Below are 21223 nucleotides of genomic sequence, written 5' to 3'. Positions count from 1 at the left end.
CATCGATACTCATCGAAACTCATCGAAACTTATCGAAAGTTAAAATAAAAGTGAAAAAGTAGACCCCCCCCCCCCCCCACGGATTAGGATTTTTAGGATTTTGGAATTTTATTTCTTTTTTATGCTTTTCAATAATTTTCGAACGAGTCTGCCCCCCCCCCCCCCCACACTTTCAAAAACGATGTTACGTGCCTGTATGGTAAATAATTGCCAATCGCGACTCGTTCGCCGAATGTTGAAACGATCAAGTAAATACGGGTAGTTGCCAATTGCACCTAAGTTTAAATTGAAAACGGTATAAATCCATTTACTTACTAAGAACGTTATTCTTACGACAAGTCACATTTTTTTCTTCCGATCACAAATGTAAGTAAAACCATTGTAAGATAATTTGTTTTTATTCCTTTGCGAAGGAATTAATGTAAAATCGCTTCCTCATTCAGCCATATCGTGACTGAGAATAAAATGAAGACAGTAACCTGAAAAGTGTTCAAACATTTATATTCTTATTTCAATTTATATCGACGAGTTGTCGTCATCCACGAGTTGTCTTTCGTTGACATGTCGCGTCGGTGAGTTTTACTTTCGATGAATTGTCGCATTCGGAGAGATGTCTCTCGATGAGATGTCCGGCACCGAGAAAGTACTTCAATATAACCGTTATGAAAACAACTCATCATCACCTCTGGGGACCGATTAGTGAATTCAAAAAAGGAATATTTCAAAATAGCCGATTTCATTATAACCGTTAATTTAATGCAAAGAAACTGGGGATTTATTTCTATTTCAAAATAAGGGGAATTTCAAAATAAGCGATTTTAATATAAATAAAGTAAGCTGTATGTAGTTTTTGGAAATCAAGTCTTCCAACAATCTGATGGAATTCCCATGAGTACCAATTGTGCCCCATTGTTAGCAGACCTATTGTTGTATTCTTATGAAGCAGAATTTATTCAAAAACTTGCACGTGAAATAAATAAATCACTCGCTGTGGCCTTCTACTCGACATTCAGGTATATTGACGACGAATGATCAATTAACAATTGTTATTTCCATACTTACGTCGACTCGATATATTCCAGTGAACTTGAAATAAAATATACCACTGATTCTGCGTCATCTGTTTAATACTCGGATATTTTACTGAAAATGGAAACTGGTTGTAATCTTACAACATAACTATATGATAAACGTGATGAGTTCAATTTTTCCATAGTCAACTTTCCTTGCTTATGTAGCAATATACCTTCATCACCTGCATATCGTGTTTTAGTCTCTCGGGTAATTCGATTCACAAGGGCATGCTCTTTGTATGAACAGTTTCTAAGACTAAGCAAGCTACTGACAAACAAGTTGATAAAACAGTCTCGTTTGAAGTCATCTTTTCGTAGGTTCTATGGTCGATACAACGACCTTGTCAGCAAAAACAATCTTCCACTGGGTCGCATGCTGACTGACTTTGTCATACAAATTGGTAGACCATTATTAATCACCATATTGTCTACGGACGTTTCCAGGGTGTTTCCCCGATTACGACAAAGAGCACATGACGGGTGTGACTGGTCAGCAGAGGATCATTAGATAAATTATTTATATACTTTGTCATCAGGATGTACTTTACTTCATGTGTTTCGTGTATGCAGACATTCAAATAATAGATGACTTTTGACTCTTAATTTAATGGCATCATGAATTCTGTTCATTATCTGATATTATGAATGCAAAAAGTCGAAAATTGCACGGGAATCGTTGCTTTGGATTTTTGTCTTCATCATGATATTATGTGAAATCATATAATATGTTACCCATTCATTTTGATCGATTCCCATAAACATATGTTTTACATTCATAGGGTAGTGGCGACAGACAATAAACTTAAATGTAAAAAGCTTTTGTGGTTGTTGTTTTTTAATTCAAAATTTTTATTGCATGTTTATTTAATGGGTTCTTTTAATACAACGTTTTCCAAGTGCTGATTTAAACGTTTGTATGATTATCAAACTGTTCTTGAAATTTTGAAATAAAAAAAATTCATCGACTTTGATGTAATCATTTCAAAAGTAGATTGCCGTTTAAATCCAACAAGGTTAACAGACATGTTTTTTTTAATAATGGATGTTTAGTCATTGTGCCGTGGTAGCTTGCGTAGGATTTCTGATTGCAGTATGCTTTGTTAATGTCGATTAAAACTTTGCATAGCAGTCGACCAGTTTTTCTTAACGAATTAGCCTTATTTGTGAATATTCTTATATCTCATTAGAGATATCCAAGAGAACCAACATTGTAGGTGCAGCATTTTTAACCTGCGTAAGCATTAAACATTTTTGCAAAAAAGGACTATATGAAGAAATTTTACATCCCCCCTCCCTGTATATGATTGTCATTTTTCGGTGGATTTTATCAACAAAGATAAGTAAAATATAAATTGAACACTAAATGCTAACTCATGATCATCGTAGATGTGCTGACCTAGTCGGAACTGTCATTCATAAATAACATGTTACATAATCCCCTGTAAAATGATGTTAGATAGGATATTTATTTGGTGTGGTATTAGAGATTTTGATTTAGATTATGAATTAGAGATCTTTAATATTGGCTGTTTCTTATTAATGTTGCAACTTCGGCAAAACTATACGATCATACTTTTTAATAAACTGCTTGTGAAACAACTATTGGACAAAGTGGTTTCTACATTTGGGTTGCATCTCAAGGAGATTAAAAAGTCTTACAGTGACTGTTGTGTATTTCTACAATATCTTCATACGCAATAGCAAGGGTGATCACTAATGACCTGATTTAATGAACAGTGATTTATCATTATTTAATGTCCTTTTTATTTGATTCTAAACCCAAAATATCTGAGAATTCATTGAACTTTTATATGAAAAATAAAGCTGTTTGTTTTCATAATCATTAATTAAAAATCGAATGTGTGACAGTAGATTGCAGAGCAAAGGTTTGCATAATCGATAACGTTTGTTACTTCTCTATACAGATGTTTTACTATATGATGCGAAAAATAGTTTAATGCAAGCGTTAAACAAACAGCCGCAGACAATTAATCATTTTCTTCCTTGAATATTGATTGTTATTGCGTTGTTTTAATGTTACTATTTTTGGTTTTTTTTTCAAATCCACCATTTTGGAAATACCTCTGTTCCTAGAAAGTAATGGTTTTGGTCGTTGTGTTGACTCCTGTGTCAATTCATTCATAAGAGATGACATTTAAATCAATTAAATACTAAGTAAGATACCCTTTATCTTACCTCTCATTTGTAATTTATATACAAAGTATCCACTGATGTGTTAAACGTTCTTTTACACGATATTAACTCAAAGTTTTATATTTTTTTCAACCCTTTTGGCGTTGCATTAACAAATGACATGCAACAATTGAGATTTATGGTTTAATTTAATGTGGACACAGGATTTGAAAATACTGTGGTTTTATCATTATTGACCAAAAAAATATATAGATTATTCAACAAATAAATTTTTCCATACCTCTGAGATAAAAAACTACACTTTTGCTGATTGCTTTCAGCGAAAGAAATTTAGACCAAATTTTTCTTGTATACATTGAAACCTTTGATAAATATACAGTCCTTTCAGAAAGTAAAAACATTGGCGTATTCACAGTCTACAAATTTACTCCTTTTATTTACGAAACAATATATAGTAAACCTAAAATTCAGTCTTACGTCCGATTTGTTTTATATGATACAATGAAATATCGATACTCTCTGCCAAATCTTAGATCCTGTTGAAACTAGGTTTTTTGTCTAAAGACCGAAAACGGACGAACGAAAATGATTAATGAAAATAAAAGCTGGTATTTCTTGTACATTTGTCTAGTGTCCATTACAGTTTTCTTTTATTAAAAAAGGCTGATTGTTCTGATTATTCCGATTGTTCTGTCTCCGTTACAGGAAGTTTTCAACCAGTTTATTTATTGCTTTTTTATTTATTTGTTTCATGATTTATTGAATAAAGCAGGTAAAAAGCTACAAAATAACAAAGATCACATTTTAACAGTTGTCTTATAAATTCACACATGTACTGTTGATGACAAGAATGGCGTTCCATACATAAAATAATTTGAAAATACTTGGACTAGGAAAACTGACAAATCCTACATTAACTTTGACATGTATGTAATTCTAAACATTCTGACAGTCTAATATGGTGAAATATATGGAACAATACTCAAAACTGCACAAGGAAATACTATATCCAAATAATATATAGACATCATTGCTGACCGTTAATTTCTTTTAAATAAGTAAAATTTACCAAAAAAAAACTATCATGTAAGGTATTCATAAGCTTAAACAACTGAGTAGCACATATAAAATAACATACATTATAGTGGTCCACAATCTTCAAAAATGGAACGTTTCTTGTTCAGTGTGCTGGCACGTGCATCAAAAAAGGGAGATAATTCTAGCTCGCATGTATGGAGCTAATTAATGTAATAAATGTATTCCACTATACTGATATATTTGAGATATCTCACCGGAAGTACAATTTTTGGTTTATATAACATCGAATATATAACATATGAAAGGATTATAACATATACTTTAATTCTATATGAAATAAATTAAATGCAAAATAATTATAATTTCATTTACAACTATAGGCCTATAAGCTTACAATGTCTGAATGCCCAAGTCCTAATCATTTAATGCGTGTAAAAGACTGAATGTTGATAGTGAATGTTTTGAACAACTTGTTAGTTAGTTGCTATAGTTTTTTATCAACTAATGTCTCTTCTGAAATAACTCCTCCTGGCATGTTTTACATTTTCTCTATGTCACAAAAACAATATCAACACCTTTAAGCGTCTATATTGAATCCGAAAGTTTAAGAATAGTTTTAACACAATACTGTCAATGTTTCAACTGTAAATTTAACACTTGTGCGTTGTTTTAATATGTGAAAAGTTCAACAATAGTGCAAACCTGTCGTTATACGATAAAAAAGAAAAAAAAAATGTTGATCTTTCTCTGAATCATGTTGCAATCAAAATTACAGAAACAGTATTCCTTTAAAAAATATTGGTCATTTTGTATATAGCGATAATTTGTGATTAACATTGCCTGGTTCTATGTTAACTTTCGAGAGTGTGTTAACAATTATTTACAGCTGAGAAGCAAATGATAAAACGAAACATGAAATTTAAAAACTAATAAAAATGATGATTAATAATTAAAAGCAGAACCTAAACTCATTTTATCTATGTTATTTTTTGGCAAAATATTGGCAATTTCCCACTAGGAAATAATTTTAACATTTATTGTAATATATATTCTTAATATACACTTCATTCATATCAAGCATGTAATTATTTGACAAATGGTTTGTAAACATGAATAAAAAAGAACTTACTAGAAAAATATTTTTTGTAGTTTCTGATTTCAAATCATGCAATGTATTGAGTCAGAGGGTATATAAATGTACGTCAGTGTGAAAGTTCATGTTTTGTCTTTTTTGCCAATCTGGTGCTTGTTTAAATGAAATTACGTTTGCAGATGAAACGTTCACAAAATTAGAGTTCTGATCTAAGACGGAACTTTGGAGGATGAGACTGTATGCATTCGAATTCCAAAGATCAAGCTTATTATCTGTACCCGATATTGTTTTTTAGAACAAAATTCGGTCCGTAAATCAATTCATTGATTAGATCTAAATTCGTAATAAATTTGAATACAATGTAAAACGATATCTTATTTGAAATTAAAATTCAGAGTGAATAAGTAATGAAAGGATGGTAACCATATGGTTAATCAAATTGATCAGATACTAACCCATTAAATCTCAATCAGTTGGACGATTCATTGTTGATCATCCTCAGAAATAGTTAGGAGATGCTTTCCAACGTGGTCCTCTTTGCACTTCTTTACTGTAAGTTTGATCTATTACAAAATTATAAGTCTGTATGTTAAAGGGGCTGGTCACAATTTTGTTCAAATTCTATTTTTATGTTTTTATTATTTACAATGCTTTAGATATGCATTTCTAATGATAACATTAAATTTGAGAGTCATTCGTAGAGTTATAAGCAGGATACAGGGCTCACAATTCTTTGTCATGTAAACAAGGCTCGTGCCCTGTTTTTGTTTACATAGGTTCAATATACCAGTAAAAAATTCCAGCTTATGTGTCTTATCTTCTTTTTTTTCTAAGCATAGATAAACAGTTCCTAACGTTTAACACATTCGATTTAGGTTTAAAACTGAAATTTTTCCTTCAACGTTTAAAATGTAAACAAAAGAATTGTTTACATAGCAAGAATTGCAAGCCCTGTAGCTCGCCCATAACTAAGAAAATGACACTCAAATTTTGGTTGCTTATTAAAAATGCCTTTCTTAAGCATTGTAAATATTAAAATCGGAAAAATAATGTTTGACCAAAATCGTGACAATGCTCCTTTAAGATTTTTATCTAGAATGTTGAGTTTAGTAATATTTAATTTATGAAGACTTTTTAATTTCAATCTGTGTTCGGCGGTTGGACATAAGACAGGAAAAGTTTTAGAATTAAAATTATTTCTTCTGTGGTATTAGCTTCACGATAATTATAAACAAGCATTATTAGGGTAATTATGACGTCAGGGAAAACGAACGGAGGTGTGCAAGGCCAGGTCTGCTAACATTTGCTTAGTTATCTGTTAAGATGTCAAGCCGTAAATCAAGCCCTGGGGCCACAAAACTTAGGTGACTCATGAGCTAAGTCTCCCTTTTACAAAAAAAATTTAAAGTAAAGCAATAAGACTGAGATCAAAAGTGAGTTCGTTTAATTTTTATGGTCCCACTAACAGTTGCTTAGTTATCTGTTTATTCATATTTTCAATGTGTTAAACTATCGCCAAAATATTTTTAAGAGAATAAAGAAATTCAAAAAAGTGAATCCATTTATTATTTGTATGTTTCTCTATATCAAAACTTGGCCTGTAATTAGTGAGCTGTATTCATGAAAACTAGATACAAAAGTGAAAACGTTTGATACAGAAATGCTAACCATGAGACAATTTAATTTCACTGGGATACAAGAAGAAAGATTTTAGGATTGTGAAGAGATGAAACAAGATATCTTGAGAGGAAAACTTCATATTTGATTCAAATAATTTTTTTGGGAAAAAATGCACTTATTCGGAAAATACATGATCCGTAATTCACCGAATTTATCAGGAAGAATGACATCATAGACATACCTAAATCAAGACAGACTCCTTCGTTTGCTTGTTCTGACAGTCCTTAAGTCTATGAACTATTAAAAGTGCGCTGTTCGTTAAAGATACGCCCCTAATATTTGTAAACACCGGCTGTAAATGTTAATATGTATTGTGGTTCCAATTGAAATTGTAAGTGATGGGAAGGTAGATGATGTTCTTTTTGGTATTGTTTATATAACCCTGATAAAAAAGCAAATATTCCTTACCAGAGTTGTTTTCTTAGAAACTGAACAGGAACTTTTAACTGTTTGAAACATTTGTGAACTATATCTTTTATAAGAAACTGTAATGCAGAAACTGTTAATTTAAGTGATTATGAAACTTCTGACGATTTTATTGCTAATATTCAAAACTGTGACAATGTCATTCGTTGAGTTAAAAGCGAGTTACTGAGCTTTCAATTCTTTGCAATGTTAACAACGCCTCTATTTACAATTTGAAAATTGAAATGAAAATTCCAGTTTAGACAGGTTGGATAGGTTAAACGTTAGCAACGTTTTTTTTTTTTTGCTTAAAACGAATAAGAAGATAGACAAATCAGCTTGAAAAAGATTTTTACTGGTATATTGAACCTATGGAAACAAAAACAGGACACGAGCCTTGTTTACACGACAAAGAATTGTCAGTTCTGTATCTTGCTTATACCTCTACGACTGACTGTCAAATATCATGATATCATTTAATATGCATTCCTAAAGCATTATTTATAGTAAAAACAGAAAAATAGAATTTGACCAAAACTGTGACCATGTCCGTTTAAATTAAGAAAATGTTGATACCTTGAAGAGCTTCTACATTCTTTTTGTTATGTTAGTTACAGATACAGCAACCAAGGAATTTTGGTATTATTAAATTGATTTTTGTACCAACAATTATGTTTTTATTGTGAATTGACGAATGGGTAGAGACAAACTTAAGGCCGTTTAACGATTAAAAATGAAGTGCATAATTATTTTATTTTAGATTGAATTTTGAATTTGAGTTATAAGATTTTTGTAATCAGATGTTCATAGCCCACTTTCGATGTGTTTGTCCTTTAATTATTGTACTACAAATATTTATGTTCCATATGAAACTCAGTCATATGTAAATTTGTTGTCGGCTAACAATGCCTACGATTTTTAAAAGAACATAGAACATTGTGAACTGCTAAATACAATAAACCAGGCTCTACACGAGGTTAAATAAGAGGACATTGATTTTGTTATGAAAAAGATATGTGATGTTTTTCATAACGCAGGGAAATATCTTTCGGTACTAGAAAAATTAACACGCCTAAGAAACAAAAAAAAAGATAAACCGTGGTTCAATAAATCTTTAAAACAGCAAGAACAAAAATTCCACTTGGTAAAGAAAATTCACAATAAATATAAATTTGGCGATAAATGTACGAAAGATTCACTCAAGGCTAATAACAAAGAATACAATGCAACCTTGGACCGTTGCATGAAAAATAACAGATGCGATTAAAAACAAAAACTTTAAAACATTCGCAGTAGAAGTAGTATAGATGAATGGAAAGTTCTAAATCAATAAGATAAATTTATAAAATGTGCTGTAAGTATAAATGATATATATGATTGTTATGGAAAATGAATAAATAAGATCATACAGATGATGTCGAGCAGCCAAGTTTAAGGTGTGAAGAAGACCCTTTTGGTTTTTGTGAATCTTCTATATCCGACTTAAAAATCCTCTCTACTATTATAATAATCAAGAATAGTATCTTCCGATTGTGGTCAAGTTTTGAATAAGCGTATTGTATCTACTATAGTAAAATTCTTATCTGCGTATGTACGCTTTATCTGTATTAGCACCAAACGAGTTTTACAGTTTTATTGTTTTATTTCATATATATGATACAGTAGTTGTACCAGATGAATGGTTAATAGGCATAGTAAAACCCCTTTTATAAAAATAAAGGTCACCCAACACAACCCAAAAATTACAGACTAATTACTTTCTCAAGTTGCCTCTGCAAGTTCTTCACAGGCATTTTATGCAACAGTCTTGAATTTTTTTCTTATAATTTAGAGACTCTCGACACACCAAAATATAATTTGATGAATCGATAGAGAATTTTTATTGAAAACAGCGATCAATGTCGGCTTTTAGTTACTTTAAATGAGTTTTATTTTTTTCAGTGAAATGAGAAAAACTGTTTTGAGGACAAACGGGGTAATTTAGAGCTTAAGATATGGTGTCAATGTGTAATATAATAATGAATAGATACATGTCGAAATATGATTTTACAGCAAATGCTTATTACGAGTAACAGTTTATTAACAGTTTTTAATCAACAGATTTTAGAAAATATCTACACTTCTTGTTTTTCGTTTTCATAAATTATCGTTTTCATAAAAATATTATGAAGTTTATATGGCCGTCCTTGATATGTATAGATAATTGTATTTTACATTATATATAATATTTAGCTTTAATGTAACAGGATGCATTTTTATGATAAATATATTCATACATTGTTCATCTTTCTTCAAAATCACCATCATCCTACTTTTCATCTATATTTTACATGTATATATTTAGGAACAGACTACTATCCCTATAACTCCCTCTCTTTTACGAAGCTATCAATTAATTATTAATTGTTACAATTGGCCAATTCTACGTTTTGAGGTTTATATATCTTATTTATGAAATAATGTATTTTATAAAGATCCTAGTAATTCATAGTTTTGATATCTAAGTTTTATTATTTTATATCTATTATATGCGAAAGGTAAGTTATTGTTACCATATTTAATACTTGTAGTTAGAGAGTACCATGTTTCAATTATTCAACAGCTAAGCATGTGATTGTGAATCCTTGTTCTATAAACAGGTGATCGTTGCAAAGTTATATCTTTATTTTTATTATATGTATCTTGAAATAATGTGATTTTTAAAGGAGCTACATTGAAAGTTTACGTTTTATTTAAAGAGACAGTACGGCGCATCTTATCGAAAAACCGACTTGAAAAAAATTCCGATTGGGTTCGGTATTTTGGTACTATTTATATATAAATAAACTTTCAGAAAATTACAAATTTCTACATGAGCTCAATCTAATTAGTTCATTAGAATTAATGATTGCGAATAACCCATACATATTTACATCGCAACGTATTACCGGGTTCAGCCTTCTATACTATTACGCATGCGTATTTACTAAAAAAAAAAACACATGCAAGGCTCGCAAAAATTCTGATGGACAAGTTTGTTAATAGAAATATGTCTTTTCTACTTCTCCTAGGTATTAATTGTTCAAAGTTTTTGAAATAGCCAGAAATATCATTTTGTGTGCATGCATTTTGCGTGTTTATCAGAGGAGTTGCTACAAGCTAAATTTACATTGTAAGTAAGACGCCTTGTGGGGTTATTTGACATACTTATGTCGGTGCATTTTAAAATGAACTGAAATCAGTAAATCATTTATAAATTATTGAAAAAGTGTTGATATGGTTCCGTTTAGGGAGTCCCGTTCCCTCGTATTCGTTGCAGACCGTGATTGGGCGAAGATCTTGCAGTTTTCAGAACGTGTCAATTGCTGTCAATCAAAATCCACGTGGTACAAATAAACGACAAATATTATTCCGGTTAGTACGACCCTTAAATTGCCGGAGGCTCATACCTACATTCATTGGGTTTGTGAAAGTGATTTTTATGTACTTCAACTGTCACACTCAACGTTATTTCTTACAATACAATGGGTAGATCGGAAGTTAAACATAACTGTTTCAGCTGTACTGTCTCTTTAATTAAATATCGATATTGATAATGATATAGAGCTCATTTCTATATTTTTGTAAATTGTGTTCAAGGGCAGTAACTCTTATTGGCCCTGAAAGTGTGATGCATTATAACCAGAGTTATCCTTCTTTACAAATGGTTTGATTATTAAACTCTGAGCAGTAATGTATTTCAAGCTGCTTGGTCCGATTTTTTTATTATTACAGTATCAATTTTTTTTTTCTATACAAACCATTATCTTAGAAAGTTATGGACTTTCTCCTATTTACACCAGCAGAATCAGTCTCCTTTCAAAGTTAGAAATATTCAAACTAAATAAAAAAAATTTCTTTTTGGGCAAACGAAAAAACAAACCAAAATGCATCACGGGATTGTGTAGAAAAGGACGCCGTTTGGTTTCGTCCCCCGAATAATTGGGGTTATTCAGCCCGCATGCTATGCATCGATTGTAAAGAAAACAAACTTCGGAAACATTAGCGAGTAAAACGTATACATGTTTATTTGTAATTTGTCTGATCATTTCGACCTTTATTTAAAGCGATGTCAAATTCGTAATACAACCATACCCGTCTCGTCGTCAGGGGTGAACTTTTACATGAGGCGAAATAACGCGGTACCCTTTAATGTCATTTGTTTTGTAAGCAAATTTTGTACGTAGTTTTCTTTATTGAAATTTGGCTGGGAAAACTACTGCAATGTCTATCATTATACATATACTTAGCATAACCATCGTTTAAAAGCGTGCATAAAATTTGATATAAAATCGGACCAAGCAGCTTTCATGAATACATATTCGAAGGGGATTGTATCTTTTATGCTGAAACTTATTGTAAACATTGATCATTTTTATGCTGATATCTATATATTATATTACAGGGTTTATTCTTTTAAATCCCTGTATCATCTGACTAAATGAAGAACCCTTAAGTGGACTTGTTTATCTTTTAGACAACCCACTATCACACTAAGAAAACCTAATAGAACTATGTTTCCGTTTACTACACTATAAAAAAGTACAAAATAAATCATATAAAAAAAATAGAGGCCGATATTGGTGCTATTATTTATCATCATTTATCAAAAACAATTCTTCGTCAATCCACCAAATAATGCATTGGAGTGTCAAGCCACCCAAAATTCAATAAGAATGTCAGTCCCGTCCCACCCTTATCAACTTCCTTCAGGTTAATACTCAACCTCGAATCTTAAGTTTGATCTCAAATACATGTACCTTTTTATAGATTTGAGTTGAGGACTGAGTTGAGAGATTTGAAAACTTGATGACGGCGGGCCCGGTTTTAGAAAAGAATATTTTACATTTGACAACATAATATTGTTAAAATTTTTACTACAATCGTGAATGTAAATGTATCCCAAAAAGAAATTGTTCTGCGCCTTTATTGAATTTAAACAAGCTCTTGGTACTGTATAGCGCAACGGTTTATAGTATAAATTTTATAAAAGTGATATATCTGACAAACGCCTGGCTTTAAAAAAAATGTTCAATGGTATAAAGTCTTGTCACTTGTCTCTTTCACTGTCACTTTCCCAAATATATTAATTACAATGAAAGTTTTATGATTGATATTAATGTCAGTAGGTTTACTAGTATAACAAATGTAACAAATGACAACCTGATTCTCTATTGTAAACTTTTTATATTTTATTCTACGTGGACCACACTTGTAATCTGAGTCAGCTTCAAATTTACAGCAAGCCCTTGATGAATTTCATAAGATCGGTAGAAAATGGGTGAAAAAAGAAAAATTGGATCAGTCCCCAAATGTACTTTTATGTATAAGGGTGAAACATTAGAAGCTGTAAAAGAGTATAACTATCTATGAATAGTTCTTTTCACCTTCGGCTTTTCTGAAACCAAGAAACATCGAAGTGTAATAATTTAAGAAATGTAATTGAAATATGTAGTGAGTGTATTTTTTGATTTCCATTTACAAAGGAAGCATTTACGACTTCCCTTTTCATTGAAGAACAGCAGTCGATGATATCAAAAGCCTAGATTTTAATTTGTCATTGGGAATGGTTGTATAAAGCGTTGAAAAATCGTACGTTTTGATGCTATTGATTTTGATAAGATTTTGTGACCTCAGAGTTTCTAATAATTCTTTAGAGTTTTTCAGCATCCACATCTGATTAACACCACTTTTTGGGTAGTTTGTTGTAGAGTACTCTTCCTTTGCTACTGTAAGAATTTTAGTGAGGAGTAAAGAGAGAGATTTGGTAGAACATTTACTGGAACCTGCTATATATCTGTTTGTAAGGACTTTTGTGAAGCTTTGGAATCCAGTTCAAATAAATCTGTTACAATTTTGTAAATGTTATTAATAAATTGACTGGGCTATTGGACCCCTTGCTTGTAATTGATTTCATTAAGTCATTCGGCTCGCATTGCTAAAGTAAGCGATTTGCCCCCTACGTCTCTTTTTAAAATTTGTTTCCTCAATTTGCAAAGTACATTTTTGTTTTTCAGTTACAAACATCAATGTCTGTTGGAGTCTGTGTAATTTATGCAGACGAGTAAATGTAACGACGGACCAGTCATCAATGTACATATTTACTGAATTCAAAATAAAGTTGACAGCAGATCGAGCAATAGATGGAAAGTTTCAGAATTTTACAAATGGCGACTGTGCAGGTACAAACGTTGATAGAAAACACAAACAGGCATGGTGGAACATATCTCTACCGGATCTGGCAAACATTTACAAAATCAACTTAATGTTCAGAGAAAAGTGTGAGTTTGTAAATCCAAAATTCGATGAATGCAGGATTGCATAAAAAAGTACAATAAAATTCATTTGGGAGTTATCGTTCATATCAATAATTTTTAGCTGTCTTGTTTTGCTTGTGCTTCACACATAATTAAGGATATTAAAGAAGTTATCGTTTAACTATTGTTCTTATTTTTCCCCATTTTATTGTAACCAGAGTAACATTCGAAAATAATTAACTTCGACCTTTAAAGTGTGGAAAGAAATGGCGCTTCAAATCAAATTGAAACAAAATGATTGTAGTTTTTTGTCATTACGAAGAGTATAATACATGTATATAACATGTTTTTTGTTTGTTTTTGTTTATATTAATTTTTCCCGCAGATACCCGCCATTACGGTTACTACATCTTCATCAACAACCAGGATATTGACATTGAAGGTTTAGCCTCCCTGACTCCCGTGTACCATGAGGAGAATGAAAAGCATCCCGGTGTCCAGAATATCATCATGTTTCCTGGTGGTATCCAAGGGAAACAAATGTACATTTATCATAACAAATCTGGTGAGGGTGAGAATAACAAAAACGTGTTGGACATCTGTGAGGTGGAAATCTGGGGTATAAGTATTAGATATCCTCCTACTTTAGGGATGATTTTTAAAGCGAAATCTATAAACGTTTCAAATTCAATGATATTACAAGAACAATATTAACAGTTTTTTTGTATTTAATGTTTATTGATGAAATTTAAATTTTGAATAATGTTCTTTTTTTTTATTTTCAATTTTCATTTTACAAAGGTTGCTTTAACTACACTGAGAACGTTAATTGCACATGTTCACGAAATGAAAGTGACAACCTCCTCCCTAAAGGTGGGTCACTGCATGGAGTAATGAATTAAACACTAACCTTATTTTGTTTTATGCATAATATTATTCTTCAGAAACTTAAATAAGGGTTGCGCAAAAAACTCTTATTTGTAATTGTTTATCAGAATAACAGTTATCTCATGGATGTTCTTTTCGTATGATATTTATTATATGTTTATTACACACATAAAATCACATTTTTTTAGCAATGCTATCATCGATCGGTGCCTGGCCTAACAATAACCTGACTTTGATATGTCACCAGGGGAATGTAAAATTTCAGGATAAATTCAAACCGAAGTTAGATTTAACTCACAACTTTCAAAATAATATTTCATTCACTTGTCTTGATGGTAGGTATTGTATACTTTCTTAATTTCAAACTTTAGTTAGTTGTTAGAAACAAAAACATTATATTTGCTTCTTCTTACCTACTTAATACAATTTCAAGCTTTCGTGCGATCTTTAAACAGAATAGATTTTTGAATTGTTCTATCTATTTTGTTTGATGTTAGTGACGCGCTTTTTACACGAAGGCAAAGTTAAAGCTTTAAAATATTACGTACGCAAAACAATCGCACTTAATTTATCTATCACATAAAAAGGAACATTTAAACCCCACACAACAAAGTTGCAAAGGGTGTCATGTGTTTTACCGCCCGTCCTTCAGACTGTCAGTCAGTCAGTCCTGTTTTTTGAAAGCACAACTCCTCTTAAACTGCTGCGTGGAGTTTTGTAAAACTTTGTAGTTTTTTAGGAAACAGTGTGAAGATATGCGTATTACCGAGAGATTCTGAGCCCATTATTTTTCTGAGAACTTTGGTCTTATTTTGATATAAGTAATGAACAGTTTGTAAGTGCAACTCCTCTTTATACGCTGCACTGAATTAAGTGAAACTTTGTAAGCATTTAGGACACAATGTGCAGATGTGTATTTTACTACGAGATTATAATTCTGTTACCCCCCCCCCCCCCCCCCACCTTTTTTTGGTCTTTCTTAACTTAGTTCTTTTTTATTGTTAAAGACAATGAAATAGATGTGCAGATTTGCATGAAGCTTTTATTCGATGGTATTTTGCGACAAATGCACCAAATTTAAAATATTTTTGTATATTCAATGCTTATAACTTGCCATTCATTATGTGTATCAATGTAAAAAAAAATGGAATAGCGTTGGAGAAGTGAGCTTGCTCACTTTTTCTTTTATTTGTCCAGTTTCAAATTCTAAAGCATTGTCAACATTTTAAAAACAATTTATGGATATTAACTCTTAGATTGTTTTCCTTGTAATTTTCATACAAAATCAAAATTATCATTTCATAGGATATATGCCTTCTCATGGAGAACAAAACGCTAATTTTCGCTTCAAAAAATATATATTTCATTTTTAAGCTTGCCCTAAGGACGCTTACAACGCCACCACTACTGACGTGGAAAACTCCGTGCAATTTATGAGGTTGAGTGTTGACGATTATTTCAATTATACCTGTAAAACCGGTCACCGATTTGAGTCGGGAAATCTCATCAGAATTTGCCAGGAAAATGGTTCTTGGAGTGGAGAAGAACCTATTTGTAAACGTAATTGGGATTTGATTATGTTTTATAAATATCAACTCATTACTGATTTAATGCAATTCTTAATGATAATAACAATTCCCTTATATTTTAGCATAATTAGACGAATTTTATATAATGTATAACTTTCCGTTTCTTTCTGACAAAAAGGTACATATTGCCGTACGATCATTTTTACTGAAACTGAACAGTTTCTCCTCACAGTCTATTGTGTTATAATCATTGTTTAAGCTTGTATAAAACCAACTTACAGTGGTAGAACTGCACACGGGTTTTAAAACCGACCAATCATCACTTAGAGTATCGGAGATAACGCCACAACACCTGTAAAAATGAACATAGACATGCTGCTGGAAATCTAATCAGAATTTGCCAGTAAAACGGTTTTGGAATGGGGAAAAAATTATTTAAAATTGCAAAAGTTATTTTCTTTATGATAAAAAGATACCAAAGAACCTTTGAGTTGGAGAATAGAAACATTTACAGTATTTAACTGCCCGTTTAAATTGATACTTCCTATCATACAGAATAATATATTAACGTCAGAAAGGGAAAACTACCGAAAAAATGAAGCAAATACGGTACCGATCAGACCCAACCTAACACCAGAGTAAACCCCAACTAAAACCCGTGTTTACTTTTTGGGTTTACTTGGGGTTTACTTTTTGAAAATTTGGGTCCACAAGGGGTTTACTTTGGGTTTATTTTGGGTTCACTTTGAAATTGCTTTTGAGGTCAACTGTATGCACTGAAGTGTGAGACAGACTTGTATTTTATTTTACCATCCTAGTGACTGTAATGCCTACCCTTTGTATATTCCTAATACACAGTTAGCGTCTGCTTTCATGGGTATACTTCTGACTGGGTTTACTCTCTGTGTCCACTCTGGGATACTTTGGGCATACTCTGGGTTTACTCTGGGTCCACTCAAGTAAATCTAAAGTGAACCAGGAGTAAACCCAGAAAGTAAACCCAGGGTTTATTTGAGGTTTACTTTCTGTTAGGTTGGGTCTGATCGGTACTGTACATATTTAAATTGTAAGGAAGAAGACAAACTGCATACTTAACAGCAATTTTTCTAATACAAGAATGCATTAGTTCATTAAATTAAAACAAAACAAACCACACGGGTAATTTTTTCAACTGACAAAACTCGCAATCTTCATACCCGTATAAGCTATAATAATTTATTAACTAAAAACCTTTCATTTAAAATGAATACAACTTAGTATATATCGATCTGAATTTTTTCAGGGGTCAAACGTTAAACAAGTGTATGATATGTACTATTTGATACATAATTTGATTTGTCATTTAGGATGCAAATGCCCTTGTGAACGATTAGCGTCACAGAATTTCATCAAAGATCCAATTGTCCTTCAACAGAGAATTGAGGAAACCAAAAAATTCCTCGCGGTGAATAGATCGGAGTTGTCTGCCTTTAAGAGAAAGACGATATCCAGCTATGACGGACGTGCTTCCTCTACAGGAATAGGGATGACTCTGGGGGTAGGGATGATAACCTTTGTTATTGGCACAATCATCTGTTGTGATCTACTCACGTGCAAGGCAAAGAAAAGGAAGAAGAATGTTCCAAAGACAGTAACTTTGCGTACGCGGTGGAATACCTTACAAAATTAAACACGCACTGTAGCTTATATTCTCTCATTTTTTGTAACAAGATCATTGACCACGTGAAATGAACATTTTTATGGCTGGACTTTTTGGGGATTATTGTCCTATTATATCTTTGAAATATCTTTGAAATACGCATGATATACGAGCATATTTGTTGTTAGATTATTACAGCGACGTGGATTACATTTTGTCATTGTTAAAAATAGCAAAACAGATTATTTGAACTGTCATAAAGACATCTATTCATATTTATCTTTGAATTAAGCGTTGTTATTGCAAATGTTTTATACGATGGAATTAGGCAGCACAAATTCTGGAAACCTAATTCGACCTCTCCGTTACTTTGAAAGTACACACACTATAAAAATAAACAGAAGAATGGTGACTAAGTCACTGTTAAAGTTAAATCTTATTGGTAACCTCGATGTATCATACATAGAGCACAAGAATATCACATCCGGCTAACGCAACAGTCCCTCTACACTCTACACGACATCGTCGACTTTCTAGATTTTGCCATCTTTAATTAAGCTCTCTCATTTTCTCGGCCGACTTTAATCTGAAATGGAGGGATTTCAATAATTTATAAATTATGTCTCATTGAATATGTTAAAAATGTTATCTGCTACGATTGATCAGGTTTATTTTAAATTTTCGAGAAGCTATTAATATTGTGTATAATATTTCAATTGAACGGTTTGTATAATAAATTATTCATTGTAATTATAAGCTCAGTTGTATTCATCTTCATAATCGGTATCTAGAACCGCTTTATGCATTAATAATATGTTTCAATGGTCAATTGATTCCTGGTATTTCTGTTACTCTGTATTGACACAACAAAAGAGCTAGTTATTTTTATTAGATTGAAGTCAACATTGTAGTCTGATCTCCAATCCTTTGACGTCACTTCCTGTTTCTGTGTTTCTGATTTTTTTTCTAGAAAAATTGGCTCCATTTTTGTTCTTGTTGTTGCTCATTTGGAGATATGAGATCTTTATTTTCAACAGGAAAATATGGAACTCGGGTCATACCTTTAGGATGGCTGAAAAATAGAAATGATTAAACAAGCTTCCTTGAATTCTTTTAGGATAACAACATACTAGAGATCCGTTTACATTCATTATACTTATTTCCTTAGAACCAATTATAGTTCATAATAATATAGTTATAATCTTAATCTTTCAAATCGCTTCCTAATATATATTATTTAACATCTTCATGTAATGCAATTTTAAATTAGTTTAAAGATCATGTCATATCAATCCATATGTATCATATTTCATTAACCTTTCAGCCAATTATCTTGATTTTTCATATCTATTTATGTTTTTAATTTTGAATACGGCTTTTAAACCATTCTTTGCACACTTTAAGAATGACTACTTAGTCATATTGTTGGGTTTTTTTTTGTATAAATACATTTTCTATGGGATTTTTTCTTTAATAATAATAATACAAATAAAAAGGATTATTTTTTTTGTTGCAGCAAAGTCATTTCTGTAAGTGTTCCTTGTGTGGTAATTATTGTCGATATAAACTCAGACGCATTAGTGGTACCTGTAGATTTGTTTTTCACATTGTCTTAATTTCAAGTTTATTATTGAGCGTACAAATGTGTATACCTTTAAATAGGCTTTAAATGTTCGTGTAAAAGTATTTTATCAAATATGCGTTTAGGATGTGCTATCTCGAGTTAAAACTTTGTGATTTTTAGTCTTAATACACTTAAGAGGGCTGGGAGGTCATGGCCATTTCTAGACTTTGTTGGTGGAATAACACACTGGAAAAAGACGCTCAAATTAACAGGAAATGTTTTGATAATGAAAGATATAATGATAAATAAACTGTACAAATGTCAAATAAGCGAAAAATTTGCAGTTTATGGATGAATAATGAATATCTAAATTAATTATTCCAGAAAGTAACAACAAAAGCCACTGCGGGATTCGAACTCAGGATGTACGGATCACCAGTCCGACACACAGCTATGGAGTAAGTTTCATATGTCTGTCCATAAAATCTTTTTTAAAAAACGAAATGTCGTTTCGATCAGCAGTCAGCCATTTTGTGATGATGTGTTATTCTACCTTAACGTCGATGTGTTGTGTAATGTGCTGACTACCCAGCCTCCTTCAAAAAAAGCAAAATTTAAATAGATATCACTGCCAAGGTATATTTTTGTGTCATTTACTTGATGTGTTACATTTTAAGTGTCTGATAATGATTCTTTAATATTTCGATATCATTAACAGTTTTATTAAATACTGAATAATTATATGCTTTTCGGGGCTTGTTTTGTTGTAAGTTAATTGCAGCTAATCCATGGTTCAATAACCTTTGACGACTTTTAACACTTTGTAAATGGCAGCCATCAGACTACGTACATTCTATGTTTTGATTCATGTTTATGCTTATCAATTATTAAAGATATATACAGCGCAAATAAAGCAATGTGTCGCTATTCATTTTGTCCTCATTACTTATCAATATGCACTTCCAGTCAGCTGAGTCACTCACGCGACTTGCTGCGATCATTGTCAATTGATGACCGTCATCTGTTAATATATGAACAACTGTTTCTCAGAAACTACTCAAATGTTTTCAACCATATTAGGTGTGTAACAACTGCAGGTGGATGGGAACATACATTGTCACTTTCTTCCTTGTAACCAGGCCCAGATGCCATAAAAGTTAGACGAGCTTACTTTTGGTCTCAATCCCACTTTTGCACTATATATTCCTATTGTAAAAGTGAGACTGACATCAGAGGTGTGCTCATCAAACATTCATGACCCCTGGGCCTGATTCACAGCTTGACATCCGTCTATAATAGAATGAATTCATTGAGATATTAAAACGGCGAAACCATATTTCACCTTTTGGTCTTTCTGTGTCAAAAATATTTCATTTTTTATCAAAGGTTTATTCCACAAAATAGGTATTTGTTTTTATAATTAACTGAACCTCTCCTGTCCAATCGAACAAAACGTATTAAAACTATCCTTAATATTTGTTTAGATCTGATAATTTAATCCAATTCTTTAAAACAAATATTGTCAAGGCATAAGCGTCATGTTTAAGTTTCCAGTTCTGAGGAGGGAACAGTGAGATAGTTTATTTAGAACCAAATGTTTCAAATCCTTTTAGAAACCTTGCAAATGCAAGTGAATGGGTTCTTATACATAAAGTTACAAATGTAACAAAAAGCGACAAAACTGACAGGTTATTTACATCGCCCTGATTTCATTGATTATCGTCTTATGTGTGATAGTTTTGGCTTGATCACACAGAGACTTCACAATCGCCGTGCAACAGTTCTATATGATTTCGATACTATTACAAAAACTATTGTGAACTCAAAGTTTTTCAATGTTGAACTAACAAATGACCCCTTCTCTCTCTCTCTCTCTCTCTCTCTC

General features: G+C 31.8%; 1 protein-coding gene across 2 annotated transcripts; it reads left to right on the top strand.

Moving 5' to 3' along the window:
- The first annotated feature begins 5842 nt into the window (after positions 1–5842).
- On the top strand, positions 5843–20172 carry LOC128173534 (uncharacterized). Of its 2 annotated transcripts, XM_052839241.1 has the most exons (7): positions 5843–5910; positions 13479–13742; positions 14104–14337; positions 14520–14591; positions 14795–14941; positions 15981–16166; positions 17482–20172. In XM_052839241.1, exons 1-7 carry the CDS (start codon positions 5874–5876, stop codon positions 17802–17804), a joined length of 1263 nt encoding a protein of 420 aa, XP_052695201.1. In that variant the 5' UTR covers positions 5843–5873; the 3' UTR covers positions 17805–20172. The 2 variants fall into 2 exon arrangements, with proteins under 2 accessions (XP_052695201.1, XP_052695208.1); XM_052839248.1 differs by lacking the exon at positions 14795–14941.
- The last annotated feature ends 1051 nt before the right edge of the window (positions 20173–21223 follow it).

This window comes from Crassostrea angulata, chromosome 1 (assembly GCF_025612915.1).
Source record: "Crassostrea angulata isolate pt1a10 chromosome 1, ASM2561291v2, whole genome shotgun sequence".
Taxonomy (NCBI): Eukaryota; Metazoa; Mollusca; class Bivalvia; order Ostreida; family Ostreidae; genus Magallana; species Magallana angulata.
Note: the sequence above shows the minus strand (reverse complement) of the source record. Positions and strands in the feature narration are given on the sequence as shown.